General features: G+C 35.2%; 1 protein-coding gene across 4 annotated transcripts in view; it reads right to left on the bottom strand.

Annotated features, from left to right (window-relative positions):
* Positions 1 to 19,842, bottom strand: part of LOC130452518 (maternal protein pumilio-like) — a 341,105-nt gene that overhangs the window by 225,404 nt on the left and 95,859 nt on the right. For all 4 annotated transcript variants that reach the window (XM_056791847.1, XM_056791846.1, XM_056791848.1 and 1 more), the window contains 2 exons: positions 1,068 to 1,332; positions 600 to 722 (listed from right to left, as the gene is read on the bottom strand). In XM_056791847.1, the coding sequence (XP_056647825.1) occupies positions 600 to 722; positions 1,068 to 1,332 (388 nt within the window). The remainder of the gene's footprint in view (positions 1 to 599; positions 723 to 1,067; positions 1,333 to 19,842) is intronic.

Below are 19,842 nucleotides of genomic sequence, written 5' to 3'. Positions count from 1 at the left end.
GTTGCAGCTTGGTATAGAGGTGAATTTCCCTCCAATCGTCCCCCATACATACATTTTGTTCTGTATTAAGACATACTAGTGAACGAATAAAAACAGCACACGATAGAAAACAAATAAATTTGACAGTCGATTTTGGAAAAACGTCAAAATTTTCAAAAAATTCCGTTAATGGATAAAATTAGTTGCAATATTTTTCATACAATCGCTCAGACTAAGGTTTTTCTGTTTCGTTATTGTAGGCAGACGTGATGAGATGATGCCTCGGGAAATTGACATCAACATCTCGTCAACCCTTGTTTCATCCACCCCCCGGTATTCATCGTCAATTTTAATGTCATTGTCCGTTTACTGTGTTCAACAACGATCTAATGAAATTTCGTTATGTACTTTTTACCGTTCATTAGTTGGTGTATTAGCCTCGAGGTCACCTTTCATTTTAACGTTTTCACGTCATTGTGGCGCCATCTGTTTTATCCTTTAATTGTTGTCGAGGCTTTATCCACAGTTTATTACTTAAAGATGATGATATAAAAAATAAATTAAATCCGTTTCCGTACAAAATTATCGCTCTTAATGCAGTACATTATTTTTTGACTTACCTGTACATCGAAATTGTGCTGTTGCTGCTGCAAAACTGCACTATCTACCTGGTGCGGCTGATGCGGTTGCGGGTGTTGGGGAGCGTAACCGTGCTGTTGTTGCTCATAAGGATTAGCGCTAGCCTGAAAGGAAATTTTGTATCCTATACAAACTAATACGATTTTCGAAATGAGCAGAAATCCAAGATATTGGTTTTTATTTAACGTATTTGGTCCACGTACAAGGCTGCTAACCAGTACTGCAGTACCTGGGACACAGAAACTAGAAGATCAGGAACCATTGGGCGATTAATCATAGAAGTAGATGGCAAACGCCCAAGAGGCAGATCTCTAACTAGATGGGTAGACCGAACAAAACTCTTAATAAATATGAGACTGCATTAAGCCGAAAAGATTTCACAGGATAGGTAAGCATGGAAACAACTGCTGAATCAAATATGAATTGCGTCACAATAAATAAAAACTCACTTGTTGCTGCTGTTGCTGTTGTTGCTGCTGCTGTTCGGCTGCAAACAGTTCGAATTGTTGATTTACCGATTCGGCTAAAGTGACACCGTGATGGGCGGCCAAATGCGGCGGTAAATGGTGTAAATGATGCGTCTGTAAAGGCTGTTCGTTGGGTTGTTGCTTCAATACCGCCAAAGATGCGGGATCTAGACCCATTCCATTTTTGCTGAGTTCTTCTTCGGCTGGCGATGGTTGCCGGCTACCCGGCGTTCTACTGCAAAGGAAACTGTTCAAATTATTATAGGGTTTATTAAGAAAGACAAAACAATTGTCAAATAAATGGATTCTGTATGCAGAACGTTAAGCATTTTTATAAAATGTGTTCCATCGCTGAATAAGTCGCGTGACTGACACAGATGGCGCTGCCTTATTAAATGGATATGACGTTCGTGAAGTAGCAACTTTAAAAAGACTATGTGTAAAGTTTCATGGCATTTCGATTAGTCAGAAAAAAGGTGAAACTACCTTTGTTATCTTCAAAACATCTTGATAAAAAAAATACTATAAAGTGTTATCCGGACACTGCTCCATCGAAAAAAATAATTTGTTATTGGTTTGCTGAATTTAAACAGACACCGATGATTGTGAACGTTCTGATCGTCAAATTGAGGTGGTTGCTCCAAAAAAAACATCAAAAAACTCCACAAATTGGTTATATCTAATCGTGAATTGTAAAATTGCTTTTCTATTATGTCAGATTAAATGAAAATACCGCCGCTGGTGAAATCAGATCAGTAATTCGTTTTAAACACCAAGTGAAAAACATTATCGGTAAATCTGCTAGGTTTGAGGACAAAACGGTACGTGTAGTTCAATAATAAGAAGATGATTAAGACAATTCAGTGAAGGAAGTGATGAAAAACGTACTGACGCAATTGAAGAGAAGCTTGAGCAAAACCGTAAGTCTTCCATGCATCTTAATGCAAGTCATTACATTTTTACTGAGAAACTAAAATTTCTAAAACATTTGGGTACCGAAAATTCTTATTGAATTCTTCAAAAAACGATGGAGGAGCAGTGCACTTCAGTTTTCGACAAGCTGCAATGAAAACGGTGTTGATTTTCTTTTTCGGATAATAACGGGGATGAAACTACCTTACAACACTTCAAAAACTGCGAGAGAATGATTGTGAAAGAAAATATCTATGAAGCAAGTCCTTGAACGACAGAACGTTTCAATGATTCTACCTGAATATTAATTTCAATATCCTTGATGAAATTTACTGATAGTACGACGGTTATCTATGCCTAAATGGCTAGTGAGGTTTAAAGGTAGGGAGTAATTTTGTACAACAATCGACTGTGATAAATTGTTGGTTTTATGAATGTAGATGCTCAGTAGATTGAGATCAGTATAAGAACTGTCATCGCAGGTACAGGCTGATGATTGTTTGATACCTAGCTTGGCAAGATGGGCGGGGTATCTTCCATAACTAGTCTTAATTGTAAATATACTTGCTGAATAAAATTTCAATGTGGTGTGATTGAAAATGTAATTTGGTAATCCAGAAACTAAACGGCAATCAATGATATGGAGGCACACTTCGTTCCCAACTAAAATTGAGTTTGATTAAATCTTTATACCTGGAAAACTCAGTTTTTTGGACGGATTTTCTGTTTAATTTCTTACCACGAGGTCAGAAAACCAATGCACTTCTTAACTACGCGACCAGAAAATTACTGTATTTTCCACGACAATATCCAATGCGTATGTGACAAACAAACTTCTACAGGAAATTTGGCTGGAAGCTGTATGATTACTTTCCATACAGCTTTGACCTCACTCTGAGCGATTTTCATGTGTCTTTATGCCCATTTGGCCATTTGGTTGAAAACGCAGGCAGTAACCCTCGATGAAGAAGGCATACAAAAACTCTATGACAAGTGCCTTCAAAATTTTGGAAGTTATGTAGAAAATTGGTGTAAACAGTTATATATTTTTGTACGATAAATTTTTTTCCGGTATCTGTACACGTTTTCTTATAAAACGAAATGGAAATTACTTTCTGGTTATACTCTTATCTCTAAATAACAAACTATTTTGGAAATTTTTTCAACTTAAAATATTATATCTATTTATTGTTGGAAAAATCAAAATTTTTGTATATCCCAAGGTCATTGATAATTGTTGGAAAATATCTTATAACAAATTTCGTAGGCTTGTTACTTGGAAACAGAACCACGTCGTGGGAGGAGGTCTGATGCCTAAGCAACAAGCTTGAACAAGTTATAAAATTTTTGAGTATGAATCAATGTTCGAGGGTTGTACAGATAGAAAATTTTTTGATAATTATAGAAATTTCCAATACGCATTCTGTTAATAATTTGATATAATATAATCCATAATTTTTTCATATCTTGCTTTTGTACATCACTGTTGGCCAATCGACTAACCGCTGTCGATCTATCGGAGTGATTAGTAATTTTTTTTACTTGGTATTCAATCCAATCGCTTTGTTGGTAAACGGTAATTTTTGGTATGTTTTGTTCTATAATTTCATTAATATTTTTGAAATTTTGAACTATTAAATATTTTGACACCGCGATAAAGTGAAAACAGCCCATGGGATCTCTTTTCAGTATAATGTTGTACTGATTGATTGTCTTCAAAGTGATTGATTTCATTGGATTTCTACTGGAGCAAAAAATTTTCAAATAAACGAACCTTGTTGAATGAAACGTGTTGTAAAAAAATTAATTATTCCTTCAAACACTTCAAAAGACTTCTGAATAACATTCGAAAGAAACAATTATGGTATCATCTATTGATTTGATGAGCTCATGATTTTTTCGAGATAATGAAATGAACGGTTTGCGTCCGGCTGTTCATGGAGCGTTGATCTATGTTTGAAGTATTTTTTTCCGAAATTTAACAGCAAATTAAAATGAACTTGTACCACCAAATTCAGAAGTTCAATATTGTCGATAGAAGCAACAACTAAATAATTTTATGTATTGATAAAAGACAATTATAGAAGTAATTGAACATACGAGGTGTGATGAGATAATTACTCTTGACTAGTAAAGCGGTTTTTTTAACGTTGAGTCCGTGATTGTCGTGGTGGTTTCTACTTTAGTACATTTCTTAGATAACCTCACTAAAACTGCAATAGACTAATAATCCTGAAAGGATTCGAAACTGTCATTATTTGTCTCAATACATGAGGATATGACACATATGGATGTAGTGACAAATAATCCGTACAAACTGTTATCATTTAATTATTTGCACTTTATCAAACTATTGTTAATACACTTTTAATCGGGATTTCCTAATTTTTGTTTTTAAATGTTGCATTAAACTCCATTCGTCATGTGTAGCTTCCTCCCAACCTTTCGTTTCAAATTTTGCTGAGGCACATTAGCAAAAGAATTATTTAACTCTGCAAAATTTCCCACAACGTCCTTTGCATAATGAGCAGTTGCGATATCTGGCCAAAACACGAAATTTCCTGCAGGATGCTTTTTCTCTAACGCCTCTTGACATGATACAACGTGCAATGCAATGCAAGACGCCATATTTCTTGATCAAAATCGTGCGCAGATGAAATTCAGCCGATCGTTTCATGCAAAATCTCGCACTTGCAACTTTATTGATTTGTTACACTTTTTATTGCGTGTAAGTTGCAATTCTAGGGAGAAGTGTAGTAGCTTTTCGCGTAACAACCAATTTCTCCTTCGGGCTCCAAAAGTGAGACAGTGGCAGATATTATTATTGGCAGTTATTCATTGACCATTTTATTTTTTCTTGTTTATTTCATTTCACTTCGTTATTTTCATTTTTAAACTGCCAACAAAATGTTAAACAAAGTTTGAGGTTAGGAATTTACTTAATTTATTAATGGAATTTTTGTTAGGTGCAGCTATAATGCAGTGGTAAGAGACTGGAATGATTTCAAACGACGTGAAATAATAAACTATTAAATATTTTGGCTTGCATGCGATTTCTTGCGAGTTATCTTGTACTATGTCAAGCGGCTTTTATGAACTGCATTATAATCTATCTCTAACACACAATTTTTCATATATTTTGGTGGATAAAGAATTTCCAGAAGGACAAATGTATGCTGAAGAACCACTACGAGAAGATATCGCCAACCATACCAACACAACGGGTTGAGTTGTACTTTTTGTGTCTTCCAAAATATACTTTCTTTTGAAAAATAATAAGACTTATTATTCACCGTTTCACGCTTGTCATCGAAAATTATTTCCAAATCTTTAGCGGGCGAAAAATCTTTGTCACTGTTGTTAATTTTTAATTTTGTTGCCTCCAGAATATTCGGGTGTCGATTTTTTAGATTTTTGAACTAAATTCTGTTTCTTTACTTGCATATTTCTGATTGATTTTGAATTTTCTGCCAAATTTTCGGTGAGTCGCTTTAACAAAAGCTTCTCTCTTTTTCTTTGATTTTGTTTGATACACTACCAGGTTTGAGGGCCGAGAGAGCACTGAAGATGACCAGCGTCCAATTCACCCCGTGACTGTTTCAACTCCGGAAACTGTGACCAAAATCAACCAAATTGTGCGTGCAGATCTTCGAATGAGCATCCGGATGATTGCCGAGGCTGTAAACGCCGATAAAGAAACGGTTAGAAACATTTTATACGAGGAATTACACATGAAAAAAGTCTGTGCTAAGTTGGTGCCAAAAAATCTGACTCCTGACCAAAAGCTCTGACGTCAACGGATCTGCTCAGATTTCCTTGAAAAATAAGAAAAAGATCTGCTTTGAAAGGAATTCGATTTGAGTCGATGGAAGCGGTAAAGCAAAAAACGGCAGAGCTCCTAAAGGCGCTCACCAAAGAAGACTTCCAGCACTGCTTCGATCAATGGAAAAAAACTTATGGAAAGGTGTGTTGCAAGGGGATGGGAGTATATTGAAGGGGAGCATTCGAATGTAGAATAATTTTTATAATAAAACCCATTTTCGTCACCGGTTATTTAATAGCCAGTCCTCGTAAGCCCCCGCGATGTTCCAACTAATTTAAATAGTCGTCCGTTACGTATTACTCAATTATTAAGCATTATTATACTTTCCAGGAAAAAAACAAATATCGTTTTTTTCCTTAAAATAGAAACGTGTTCCTAGGAAGAAAAAGAGAGAAAATATCGATTCTAACTCAAATTCAAACAAAACGTTGAGATTTAAAAGTATAATCTTAAGATATATTTTATTTCGCGTGTAATTTGATTCCCCTTTTAATTCCATCAACCGACGCGACGGGGAATGAAATTAATTCAACGACACGAACACCACCCCGACCAAAAGTTGACGATTTTTTTACGACTCGCGCGAGGTTAAAAAGTCTCAACAAATTTTTATTTCTGTATAAACGACCAGGTACAAATCTACGAATAAATCAAGATGAATATCAAACAACAGCTTAAAATTAGTTTTTACAACATCGGGAATTTTATTTCGACGTTGATTTTATGACAATTTTTGTCACAAATAAATGATGAAAATATATTCAAATAAAGTAAAAAAAACTAATAATAAAAACTGCCCCCAAAAGTATATACGTAGATCTATGTTATGTGCATATTATAGTAAATAATGATTTGGCTGACACAATCGCCCGACTTTATCCCGATTGAGTTGTTGTGGGACATATAGGACAGGAAAGTCAGAAAGCAGTGTCTTGCACCCCCTTCAAATCTTTAGAATATCTTGAAAAACGAATGAAACTACCAAATAGACGACGATTATTTGTCGGAATTGTTACAGAGAATGCCAAAATTGTGTACCAAAATAATAAAAGGAGAACCAGGTTGTATGGATTTGTGGTCTCGTATATACTGCGACCCAAAGGATCTATTGTGCCCACCTTACTTGCTGCGATACTGGAGAATCCCGTGTTTATAGTTGATCCATCAATCCCACTCCTTTTAGAAAATGTGGAATGGTTCACATTCTATTCATACGCTCCCTCCCAAGTATAGTACTCTGGAGTTCCGTAGTGTTTCACACTTCGAGAGAATGTGGATAGAGGTTTCCTCCTCTGTGTAACAAAATCTACACGCCGCATTATCTGCAAAGTCTAGCGTATTTAGGTGTCTATTGAGATGACATTACACCGATAGGGCTCCCGTTAGTATTCGTAGATTGTTCTTATTGGTTGATACATTCAGCAGATCTTCTTTGGTTACAATTTCCGAGGAAACTCTTTGCCTGTCTCAACCCCTTTAGGTTGTCCCGATAATTGGTTTTGCTCCTAACTACCTTCTTTTGTAATGCTTCCCATAGAGGAAATTTCCAAGGGCCCAAGCTTGGACCAACGATGTAGAACTCTGGGCCAAGCTTGTAAGCCAGGCTAGCTAGGGATATCCAAGCTTTGGTAATCATTGGAATGGCCAAGACTGGGTCAACCAACCTTGGCCCGACCCTGAGTTGACAATAAATGGCCAAGGCTGGGATACCCGGCTTGGTCCTCCTCGCCCTTCGTGAAGCTGCCATCCGGTTTCCTCAGTGCCATGGATGTACTGACTTTGCCCTTCGCCAAAATCTTTTGTTGAAGTCTTGAAGCCGCAGGTATAGAGTCAAAAATCACGCAGAATTTTATGAAGCTTTGTCGCTTTGCTTTTCTAATTTCTGGTGTAGCTCTGCCAGACCCTGTAACACTTTGCTCCGTTGAAGAAGTGCTTAGCTCGGACATATGATCATTCCATGATGTTCCTACCTTTGTTGTATGGGAGTTACATCGATTATTCAAAAATTCAAACATGCAACAATTACAGACTGTAATTTTGTAATGAATGTTCTTTAAAATATAAATATCAAAATCGATCGTATTATTTTTATTTGTTGTGTACCACAAAAATTATAGGGTGGGCCAAAACATACGACCGGTAGTGTATGTAGTTATTTTTTAGAACTATTCATATTAGAATGAACTAATCTCGAAAAGAATTTTTCCAAGAATTTGCGAGAAATATTCCGTACTTGTCTAAAAAATTACTTTAACGAGATAAGGACGAATTAGGGGCGATATCCTTAGAAGGAATGTTGAAAAACTATTATGAGAATTAATTTCATTGTTTTTTTTTATATGTTGTTCGCATGTGACGGCTGGTTTCTACAACAAAATTGAAATTTTCTTTGTACATAACAAATTGAAACAAGTATGTTATATAGTTACAACAATCCGAAGATTCTCTACAAACTTCGAAGCATGAAAGTCATAAATAATCTCTTAGTAAAAAGTTAGTTCACCCAACTCTACAGACGTCTGCGAAACAAACATCTCCCTTTATCACTCGCTTTTAGTTCGTCTTATTGGATTCCAGACAGACACGAAAAGGGGATCGAGAAAATGTCTGGATTAGGAATAAGAAACGGGGGCTATAATATACTGTATCAACTTAAGGCCGGCTAGGGAGAGTAGAACAGAAAACTAACTTTTTATTATTCATGACGTCGATATGTCTCATAACAGCTTGGCAGTTCGTTTCTTATCACATTTATCCATTTTCAAGTTCCATAAACTTATACGAGTAACATTGTCGGTACGATACGCAAACGGGTGTCGTTCTCAGCTACAGCAAAAGTATTCTGACGTATGCCGCAATCCGAAATAACGCTTAATTCTTTATCTACGAGGATGTATTGATATCTAGTTAGCATAGACCAGTTCCATGCATGAACAAAATATTGCGTTACCACAACAACAAACAATAAATTATTAGAAGTGTCAGTGCAAAGTTTGACGTCAAAAAAGTAAAGTAATTAGTAGGAAATCTTTCAAACAACTTTACCACTTTTCGTATCTTTTAAGGATATCATTAAATCTAGGAATCACTTCAGCTTTAGAAAGATAAGAATGAAAAGGGTCAGCTGTTGTAACAGTAACGTAACAGTAACTCCTAGTTGAGAGATAGTGAGAGAGAGGACGTTGATCTATTTGCCAAAAATTACTCGCAACGGTCGTTGCTTTAGTCCCAGCAATTGCCAAGGTCAAGAAGAAAGTCGTTAACCACCAAATCTTGAGATATCTCGAGTCTGCGACTATCAATACGACTTCCGTAACCATAGATCAACCAGGAACCTCCTGGCCTATGTCACCAACGTACGGACTAAAGCTATAGAGAAATTTGAGGAATCTAGAGCAATAGCACTAGACATATAGAAGGAGAAGAAGAATAAATTAAGATCGTGAGGTTTGTCGTCCTCACTTATCGACTGGCTTGGTAACGTTCTCAAAGACCGATGCATCCAGATCCAGATGGACACGTCAGAAAAGCTTGAGGTCAACGTTGGTATTCCCCAGGTATGCATCTTGTCATCTACTCTCTTTCTCCTGTACCTCAACACATTACCACCAACAATATCGATCTTGAAAACATTCTGGAGTGGGGTGGAAGCAATCTGATTGGATTTAATGCAGGAAATACCCACTGAAACTATTGTTTTCACAAAGAAGACTAGCACTGTAGCTCAGAATTTGGTCCTGGACGTAAAATATTACTATCACCAAATGTTGGCTTATTGGGTGTTGAGGTTGAAAGCAATGTGTCCTGACAGAGACACGTGGCCGATCTAGACAAAAACTTGGAGCTCTTTTTAAGGCCATATACTCCGCAACAACCTCTAATCCTCTACAAAGCCCAAATTCGTCCATCTTTGGAATATTGCCCGCGAATTTGGGTCCAAGCATACCCTGAAGATGCTATACTCAATACAGGAGAGACCAGTTCGTCTTTAGGCGACCCAAATCTGACCAAAAACTTGGACAGACTGGAGAATGCTGTTCCGAGCATTACTTTAATGTTAAACGGTTTTATGCTTGCTTTTTACATAATAAAGAACAATCCCTAGATGTTAATAGAGTACAGAAACTAATAGTTTTGACAATATGTAGATATTTGACTTATTTCTAACGTCACCTATATAACAATGTCCGTACATAAATTACTCAGGTGTCAATAATTTTTATTTTAATGTTACTCATCCATTCATCACACCCATCGGCGGTATTGTCATCTCGATGCGGTAATTGAGGTTGAGCGTTTTAGTTCTATGCATTCAAAAAAATGGTTAAGAAAAAAAGAATTGTTGAGGTTATGAAACAATTATTATTTTTATAGCTCCAGGCAAACGTTTAAACATGTATTATACCTTGTAGAAAACAATGTAAGCGAAAATTTAATATTTCGTAGTAACGCTATAAAACACGTCTCTGTATTACAATTGGTTGTTCACGTCATGTCACAATAAAAGAACCTCTATATTATTTTACCCAGAAGATAAGAAATTCCTGGAATTAATATCATAACAAACATTTTAGAAAAAAAAATATATTAAAGAAATTAATCTATTGTTTTCAATAATAATAAATGGAATCTGTATCAGATAACTTCGCGAGAGCTCCGCCAGTTGGCATTACTTACCAGAAGAGAAAATATCTAGAAATAGTTTACTGTAATGCAGTATTTAAACCGTTGTCCGTATATTCTCGGCGATTCGACTACGCACTACCAGGTGCCGCCACCAGTACAAAATCGATATGGCCTAGGCGAACTCTCGCCACATGAAGTGGATGCAACCTTAATTAACAAAGGCGACGTATAAACTAAAAGAAGATGAAGAATGTGCGTAGTGAGAATTCGGCGTTGTCGGATTTACTTCAAATACAAAAATATAATGAATTAAGGAATAGTTAAAACGCCTTGTGGAAATTTGTACATCGAAATTTTGTGACCATTTACAAAGAAGAAATTGCATCGAAATTTCGACGTGTCATTGACAGGAAAAAAATATTAATTAGAAAAAATTTAAATAAATAAAAAATCCAAGGTTCAATTTGTACGAGTGGATTTTACCGAACAAGTTAATCAACTGAATTTTAAAATTAAGTTCAATCAAGAAAAAGAAGAGTAGTTATAAAATAACCCCATGTTACAGTTAATATAGAAGAAATGAACCGGGAGTTCGTGATTTGTAGAAAATATTTTTCTGTAAATTTAATGAAATATTGTAGGATCTGACAACGAAGCTAAAGCGTGAGCGGGTATCCAACAAAATGTTTCACGCACGTGTCATTGACTCGAACCAAGGTAGTTGCGCGAGGCCTTGAACCGAGATAGACCCGGCAAGCCAGAGACGGATTTAGATGTTAGGCACGTCAGTTCCGTCGCAGATAAAAAAGTCATTAGTGTTAAACCGGCAATGATTTGCATTTTACATCAATTTAATTCGTTAATTAGTATACGTGTAGTATTAAAATACATCAAAACGAAATTAAAAGTTACTTCATAAACAATAAGTTTTAAACGTAGAAGGTTAATAACGGTTCAGATAAGTCGCAAAATATTTTAGAGCCACGTGTAATTATTGAGAATAATAACGAATATTGATGCCAATTTTTTTATTTGTTTTGCCCGAAAATAATTAGAAAATATCAGACATTTGACGTTATAATTAAAAAAAAAATTATTTCCGCTTTGGAGATGAGCGTTTTGTGATATAATTATTGTCGTTCGGACTATCAAAAAAAATCTATCAGGTGGAATGGCTAATTTTGTAGTAATATGTTGAATACGTCCTTCAGTCTACAATATACGTATTGTTAATTTCAGTATGGGATAGATGGGTGTAAATTCTCATGTTTACCATAATGGTTTGCATGTTCTGTCTAAATTAACGAAGATGATCGATCAACATGAATACTAGTATTTCCAATATTAGTGTATTTTTATTAGTTTTGCATGCAAATAGGGGTAGTTGAGGTATTCGGCGAGATATTAAATTTCGGTATTCAAACCGAAAATTATCAATTTTACATAAGGAAATAGAAAAATGAATAAATATAGTTTCAAAAACTAAAAAACAAGCTTTTAAAGCACATCAAACTGGAAAGTTGCGGCCCATGCTTATTTTAAAACTTATTTTCAACTTTTTAGTTTAGTTTGATGCGTGTTTTTTAGTAAGGCTCCCGCTGCTTATATACCTACATCTCGTCGAAACTTGTATAGTGCCCTATCCGTCACTTGATTTTAGTTCACAGCTCATAAACTCACATACAAGCGTTTTAATAATAAGACACAAAAACACGTGGAAATTAAACAATTTGTTTATACAGTTTATTAATAAATTTGAGGGATGTGCAAATGAAAAGGTACGAAACGTTTCAACAGTCAAACAGGTTGAAATTTGACTAGGTGATATCGGCATAATGTGGTGGGAGATGTAGGGACACGTTTTATGTTCAATTAACGCAACAGCTCGTGCGAGGAAGTCACAGAAATGTATTGTCAGTTCTAGGGAGGTTCATGTATAAAAATATCGATATATGTTTCGATATATCGCGGTGTACTATCGATACTTATCCATGTATCGTAGAAATGTATCGATATCTTGAATATATCACAAAAAAATGTATTTTTCGTATTTAGATTACTTATAATAATAAATTCTTGACAGGGTTCGGATTGATATAAATAAAAACGACCAAATCATTTGCAATTATTTATAATTTCCAATATATTTTATCAAGATCACGCGTAAACAAAATTTATTCACTCTTTTAGCTTGCAGTCTGCTTTTCTGCTGAATTAGAACCAGTGCGGTTTATGATTTTGTGGTCTACCCACACTTCTAATGTGTTTTCTAATTTTCTTCATATTGAGCTTGTTCGATAATTATAATTGTCAATAATATGAGTCACTCTATATACATTTTTGGCATACTACTATATTTACGACTTTTATTTAATCCCTATACACTGTTAACACTACCACTAGTGTTGGTGTATTGGTAATGTACAGTATGTTCAATATTAATACGAGAGTTGACGACGGAGTTTTTACAAAAAATTGAAAAAGAAACAAAAAGTTCGAAAAATTCACCCTTAATGTCTATAAATTTTTGTATACGCTCAAACCAATTTCGTATACACACTTTGTGACTGATATTGAAGAAACGTGGTTTTGAAAGTCTCATGAGGTGATGAAAACCGCAGTCCGCGCATCTTTTGTTTGACAGATATATATATATAGATTACCCTAAGGTTATTTGAATCAATTTTTTTATATAAATACATTGATTATTTTGGGCAATATATGTCGTTTCTAAAAACAGACGTTATTTGTAAACAAAACTGGCAGAATCATAATTCATAGAATGTTCTTCGTAAAATACATGTGTGGCTAAAGAGCACCTATCGGGATATAATTTGTTATCGCTTTTATGAGAGGTTATCCGATTGGTAAGTGACCTCTTCGACTGACCTTGTAGCAATTTAATTTTGCCACAATCCCACTACGAAAACGCTCAAAAACTACCTTCGTTTCAATTCCTATATTATAAATATAAAAAGAAAGTGTTTGTAAATTATGTTAAAGTTGTATTGTACTGTAAACTGTTGTTATCATGTACGTTTAGTACAATTAATGAACGCAGAAGCGGGAACTCGAATTGGCCGTCTAAAGGAGGTGGTCAGTTTGTGGGTACCACAACTCATCAACGCCACCTATTGTTCCACTGTAAAAACTTTCTGGAATCCGTTTACGAGTCTATTTTAGTCGGTTGCAACAGTCAAATGTTGAAAATCTCGCCCCCGACTATATGGGCAAACACGGAACATTAATTTAGGTATACTAAAATGGGAAAATACGGGAAAGCTTCACTGGTCAGAATATAAGAGGGGGTCGCAGTGAAAAAGTTAAAAGATAACCGTAGTAGCATTAACGTTTCCAGCAATTCCAGTTCCCCTGAATGCAAAGTGTGCAATCCAAAGGATCTATCTTGTCTATCTTTCTTGCTGCGGTACTGGGGACCCCAGTGTTTACAGCTACTCTCAGAAAATTCAGAATGTGGGATAACTGCAGCTTTCAGAGGTCGTCATCTTCTATTTCATATGCTCTCGGGTGTAGTGCTTTGGAATTCCGTAGTGTCTCACACTTCCATAAAATTTGGATAGAGGTTTCGTCCTCTGCGTATCATCTGCACGCTGCATTATCTTCTAAGTCTAGCATCTTCAGGTGTCCATTGAAGCGACGGTGCCCCGATAGGACTCCTGTTAGTATTCATGGATTTGGATTGATACATTCAGCAGATCTTCTCTGGTTATAATTTACCAGGAGAGTCTTCGCCTGTTTCAGCCTCGGATATAGGGTGAATAGTTTTTTATTAAATGAACTACTAAAATTAATGATGGGAACATTACAGTGTAGCTCGAACTCTACCGTCTCTTATCGGCTAAAATATAAAGTTATGTTTGTCTAAAAATCGACAAGTGATGATTTTCCCGAACATCCTATATAAGAAAAAGCGGGTTAATAATATTTGGTCGCGGCAGTCTGAGATGCAAAATGTTCGTCACGTGTAGTAATCGATTAACTAACTGAAACCTGGTAGTGTCAGAAAGTATTGATTTTCGGGGACGTGAAAATTTCATTCTCTCGATGCGTGTTTGTTTATACAACCAACAACAAAACAAAAAATAATATTGACAGCCTATCGATATATGGAATGAAAAACAATTTAATTAACTTTCGGGACGATTTTAATCGTGTTATATTTAGCAACTGAAGTGCGTTTATCTATGAACTAGATCGGATCAAATGTATTCAATTCAATCAGAATAAATAGCAACAGCAAATAGAAGTTTACAGAGTGTCTAATCTTTTGGATATTCACCTAAAATATCTATAATCTATTCGTATTTTTCAGCACTATTTTTAGTTTGTTGTCTATCAATAAAATTAACTGTAAAGTTTGAACAACCAGTAACTTGAGATTGCCGATGTACTAATTATAGAACTGTATATTTTATTTACATTATATATTCTTTTCCAAATCATTGAATCCTTCAGCAACGGTAATTGATCGCTAATTGAAATGAGGTTGATCAACATATTGATCAAGAAATTTCAATAAAAAAATATACCACGAAACGTCGATGTTTTTTCCCAATACATTTGTCGATGACCTTTCTTCGGTTTCCCCAACACGTTACAGGCAAAAAAAAAACAGGAAATTGTAGTGATAAAACTGTTCAAACGTTCACTCTATTGCGACAAGACGAGAGTCAATGAGAAATAACCAGCGCGCTGAGGATGAGACAGTCTCCAGTTCCCAGAGATTAGTGATTTTCATCGAAGAGACGCTGTTCCGAAAGAGATGACCCAATACATAGTCAGCACATCACATGAGACATCGGGCCTTCATTGATTTTAAAGTGCAACAAGAGCTCGCAGGACGAGTCTACAGAAAACCTGGAGAAACATCCGCGCAATGTTGCATAAAGGAAGCTTTTGAAGGAGGTTCCAGGATGGTTTGGGCGGGCTTTTCAATGGAAGCAAAAACAGCCTGTTTCATAGGTAAAAACTTCATCCTAATACAGGTTTTACAGGATGTCGAAACTGCCGCTATGGCAAGAGCGTAGCCCAGATTTAAATCCTATCGGACAAGATCAAGTAAACTTATTTGATCCATGAAAAAGGGATTAGATCCTGTTATTAGGGCCAGGAGAAGGAACTCTAAATATTGATATGTTTGATGGCTTTGGGATGCTAAAATCAGGAAAAGAATGGATAATACAGATTTTTTGCGTGCGAATTGAGTCGATGTTTCGCTCACGAGGTGGAAAATATCTTCATTATCAATCATTTTTTCTTCGACCTTTGTATGATCATTACAAAAAATTTTCTCAATATGTAAAACGAAACGGCTTTGTTAGACAGAGTCTGCGACATGAGACGAGCTAAAGCAGACTTAGATGGGCCTCCTTTGTCTCTTATCAAACAACTACTCCACTAAAATAGGCGCGAACTTCAACTAGTATCTAGAATTCTAGAATCTAGAAAAGAAAGAATATGCAGACCTTTGCAGACATTTGGATAAGCCTCATAGTTTATATTGTACCATCAAATGGTTCAAGTTAAAGCGCCTGATCGGCTTGTGGGAACTATCAGAAGGGCTATGTGGTTAACGCTTCTTGACCACTCACTATTCCACTATGAACGGCTAAGTTCTGATAATGTGTAAATTATTTCTATCACAGTGTGTTCAATATTACCGTTAGTATTTAATTTGGATTTTTTTGATACATTGAACAAATATTGAATTTAAAATCAATTCAAAATAAAATCGAGAAAAGAAACTTAGATGATTTAGCAACGTCATAAGAATGGAAAATAATATGTAACACTAACTTATAAAATAGCGGAAGGAAGACAGAGGAACTGGACAGAAGGAATGAGGAATAAGATGTCAGGAAAGGAAACAAAAGACACAGGAGAGAATAGAAGCAGCGTCACGAGAACGAAAAAAGATATGAAACACGAACTTACGAAAAGGAAGACAGAGGAGGAACTGGATAGAAGAAATACAAATGGCAGGAGAAAAACCAGGAATAAGATGCCAGGAAAGGAAACAAAAGACACAGGAAGGAATAGAAACAAGAGCCAACGCAATCATTCAACTTCATAAAGGCATTCCTGGAAAGCTTCTTGCTAAGTCGTTACCTTTCCAAAGATACAAACGAGTTGAAACGTTTCTTGTTTGAGAAATTTCCCATTTACGGGAAAACCATCCTCGACGTCAATGTTACAGATTCTATTACGCAAATCCAGCGTCGCATTTTTTTCTTCCTTCATAATTCGAAATGACGATGAATGAACCGTCGGCGTCGCGTTAGCTTTTCTTAGATTAAATTTAATTACTTCATTAATTTTATTATTATTGATTGCGTACGAAGAGAAAGAGGAAACTTGCAAACAAATCATTGCCGCGTCATCGAAACTCCCAATTAGATTCAAGTGACGCGTTCAGTTTTTTTTTTATTATTTTTCAAATCAATTTGTCACAACGTTTCGGTACGTCAAGGAACTAGAACGATCGAAGATAAATAAAAGTTATTACACAACTAAATAATTAAAGCGACAGCTAGATTTTTGCAAATAAATTGTCTGAAAAAACACTCTATCGGGTCTGCCTCTTTTCTTAACAATATCATTTCACTAAAAAAGGTTTAATCCTTGCTATTCCTGCGATATAAAGGAGCTGAATAACCTCAATATTCGTATTGTTACCGAAAAGTTCACGATATGAGCTGGGAAGCCGGTCCTGTCCGGTTATAATGGCATTCTAAAATTTAGCGAAATCGCGACCCGGTTGATATACAGCGAAATTCGTTTGTTGTTTGTTTTTATGTATGTTTTTATCATAGCGGTTTTCTAGAATTTTAGAAATATCGTTTCTGCTATATATATCGACCATGTTTAGCGGAGTTAGTTCAGTTTATAATAAATAATAGCAGTGAACGGTATTAGTATTAGTGATTAAGTAGCTTTGCTAAAGTTTGTTTAATAGTATGCATGACTAGATATTTATAGAGGCTACTATTTTTAATATTTGACTAGCACAACCCTATAGTCGAATACTATACGACTGGATGGGCTTGAGGGTACGTTTATAATGCATAAGCTTGTTATATACGGGCAGGGTGGAATTTTTTCTAATTTTTATATTCAATTCAAGTCTCCCTTTAATATAAAATTTCCAGCAAAACATAGCAAAGCATTTATACCTCAGTATTTTGTGAATGGAATCCGTTTTTCATTCATATTTATAAATATATGAAAAAAATTACGTATACGAGGGACGCTACTAAAGTTTTGAGATATGGTAACACTGATGTTAATGTCAAAGCAAACTTTACATGGCATCATTTTTAATGGTGAACGTGTTGTCGTACGAGTGCACTTTCGAGTTGTTTACAGTTACATGAAACATTTATTTTGGTAAAAAAATCGAATTAAACCGCGAAAATTTTCGTGTGATAATTTTCTATGACTTCCGACGTGCTGGGCGTAAGTTGATTCTGCAAGATCGTCATGTGACATACCGTGAGATTGAGGTATACTTTGGCATTATCTCCACTCGCATACATTCAATATTGCATGAGCATTTGGTTGTCAAAAATATTTGTTGTTGTTTGATACCGCATAACTTGACAGATCGCTCAAAAAAGCTCTTGTCGATTGGTGCGAAAAAATGCTGAAAAAATTTAATAGCGGTGCTTCAAAAGACGTCTTTAAGATCGTGACAAGTGATAAATCATGGAGCTATGGATAAGAACGTAAAAATAAATGGTCGCCTGTCTTATCGGGATGAACTGGACATGTCTCCACCGTTCCATTAGAGCAACGTAGAACGGTCAATTCTGAATGGTACACCAGCAAAAATCAGGAAAAACAATCGTTCTCCAAGGCATTTGTATGCCAGAAGATGATTTATACTTTATATTTTTATACTTTCGCGGTTCCCTCGTTTTATGGCTCTAGAAAATCGAAAAATCATCCAATTTCGATGAGTTTTTTTTAAATCTCTATTATTATGGCGGATTTACGAAAAAAAATATGGGAATAAAAAGAATGAAAACTTTTATTGGATTCAGTGCTTAAATGTTCATGAAAATGCATTAAATCACGTATAATTGTTGCTAACTTTTTTCCAAATAATTAAATGAAGATGTTATACATTTTTTTTCATAAACTACACAAAAAAAACGAACAAATTGAAGAAAAAATGTATATAAAAATGTTGATTTATCATGTTTTTACAATTGAAAATAATAATTTCTTTTAAAATGGACCTTTTTTCAAATATAATCGTTTTTTTCCTTTTTTATCAAGTAATCATTGAAGTTCTATATTATTTCTCACTATAATAATCACTTATTATAATCAAGTGTACAATATTGAAAGTTAACTTTGAAAAATTGAAAATTTTCACCATTAAAAAAATGGTATCTTCCTAAAGTTGACTGACTTCTCAATTTTTTTCTTCTGAAAAGTTCGTTTTTTTGTGTAAATTAACAAAAAAAATACATGCACTGCGTTTAAAGTCATAAAATTATATGAAATCTCCAGGTGACATATTTCCAATATTTTTTTTTCAAAAATCCGCTTTAAAAACGATTTTAAAAAAAATTATCGAAATCGGATGATTTTTCGACTTTCTAGAACCAAAAAACGAGGGGATCTCGAAAGTTAAAATTACCGAATCTTTCTTCACCACGGCAATGCGAGCTCTCACAAATTAGTTCAAAAAAAAAAACAGTAAAAACATCGAATTAATAGGTCATCATATTCTTGGAGGTACCTCTATGGTATTGATCTTAATGAACGATACTTTCAAAAACAATTAAGTCATATCCAATAATAAATAGATAGCCACCCTCGTATAGACTTGAATTAATTTATTCTAATCCTCCAATTTTCTGCCCAAGTGTTTATAATTTTTCTATCACTTCTTCACGACTATTTCCTGTTGCTAGTATGGCAATTTTGTCTGCAAAAGTTGCTAAAATATAATTTTCTTATTAGGACTTTTCATTCGTGTACAAGAGGTATAGGAAACATCCCTAGACGTTGACCTGTGGCACTTCTCCATTAATTTATTGTCTAATTTCCAAAAAAAAAGTTTTACATCGAAATGTAGTAGTATTGGTTTGACACAACTTCTTTCCATTGCTCCTTATCTATATCGATCCGATGGCGAAATCTTCACGATCTAACGTCGACCGATAATTAAATTTCTTTATTTTAGTCGAAAATTTGTTTAATGGAAACAAACTCTGCCTTCCACATTCCACTGTAAACGGAATAAAACGATGAATCCCAGATCACGTCGAGTTCTCTTGTACCACCACACGAAGGGAATATTTATAGACCACGGGGACGTTCGCTAATGTCCGTTCCAAAGGTTCGGATTAATTTCAATTAGGG

Source organism: Diorhabda sublineata, chromosome 1 (assembly GCF_026230105.1).
Source record: "Diorhabda sublineata isolate icDioSubl1.1 chromosome 1, icDioSubl1.1, whole genome shotgun sequence".
NCBI classification, from domain to species: domain Eukaryota; kingdom Metazoa; phylum Arthropoda; class Insecta; order Coleoptera; family Chrysomelidae; genus Diorhabda; species Diorhabda sublineata.
This window is presented reverse-complemented; position numbering and strand designations above follow the sequence as displayed.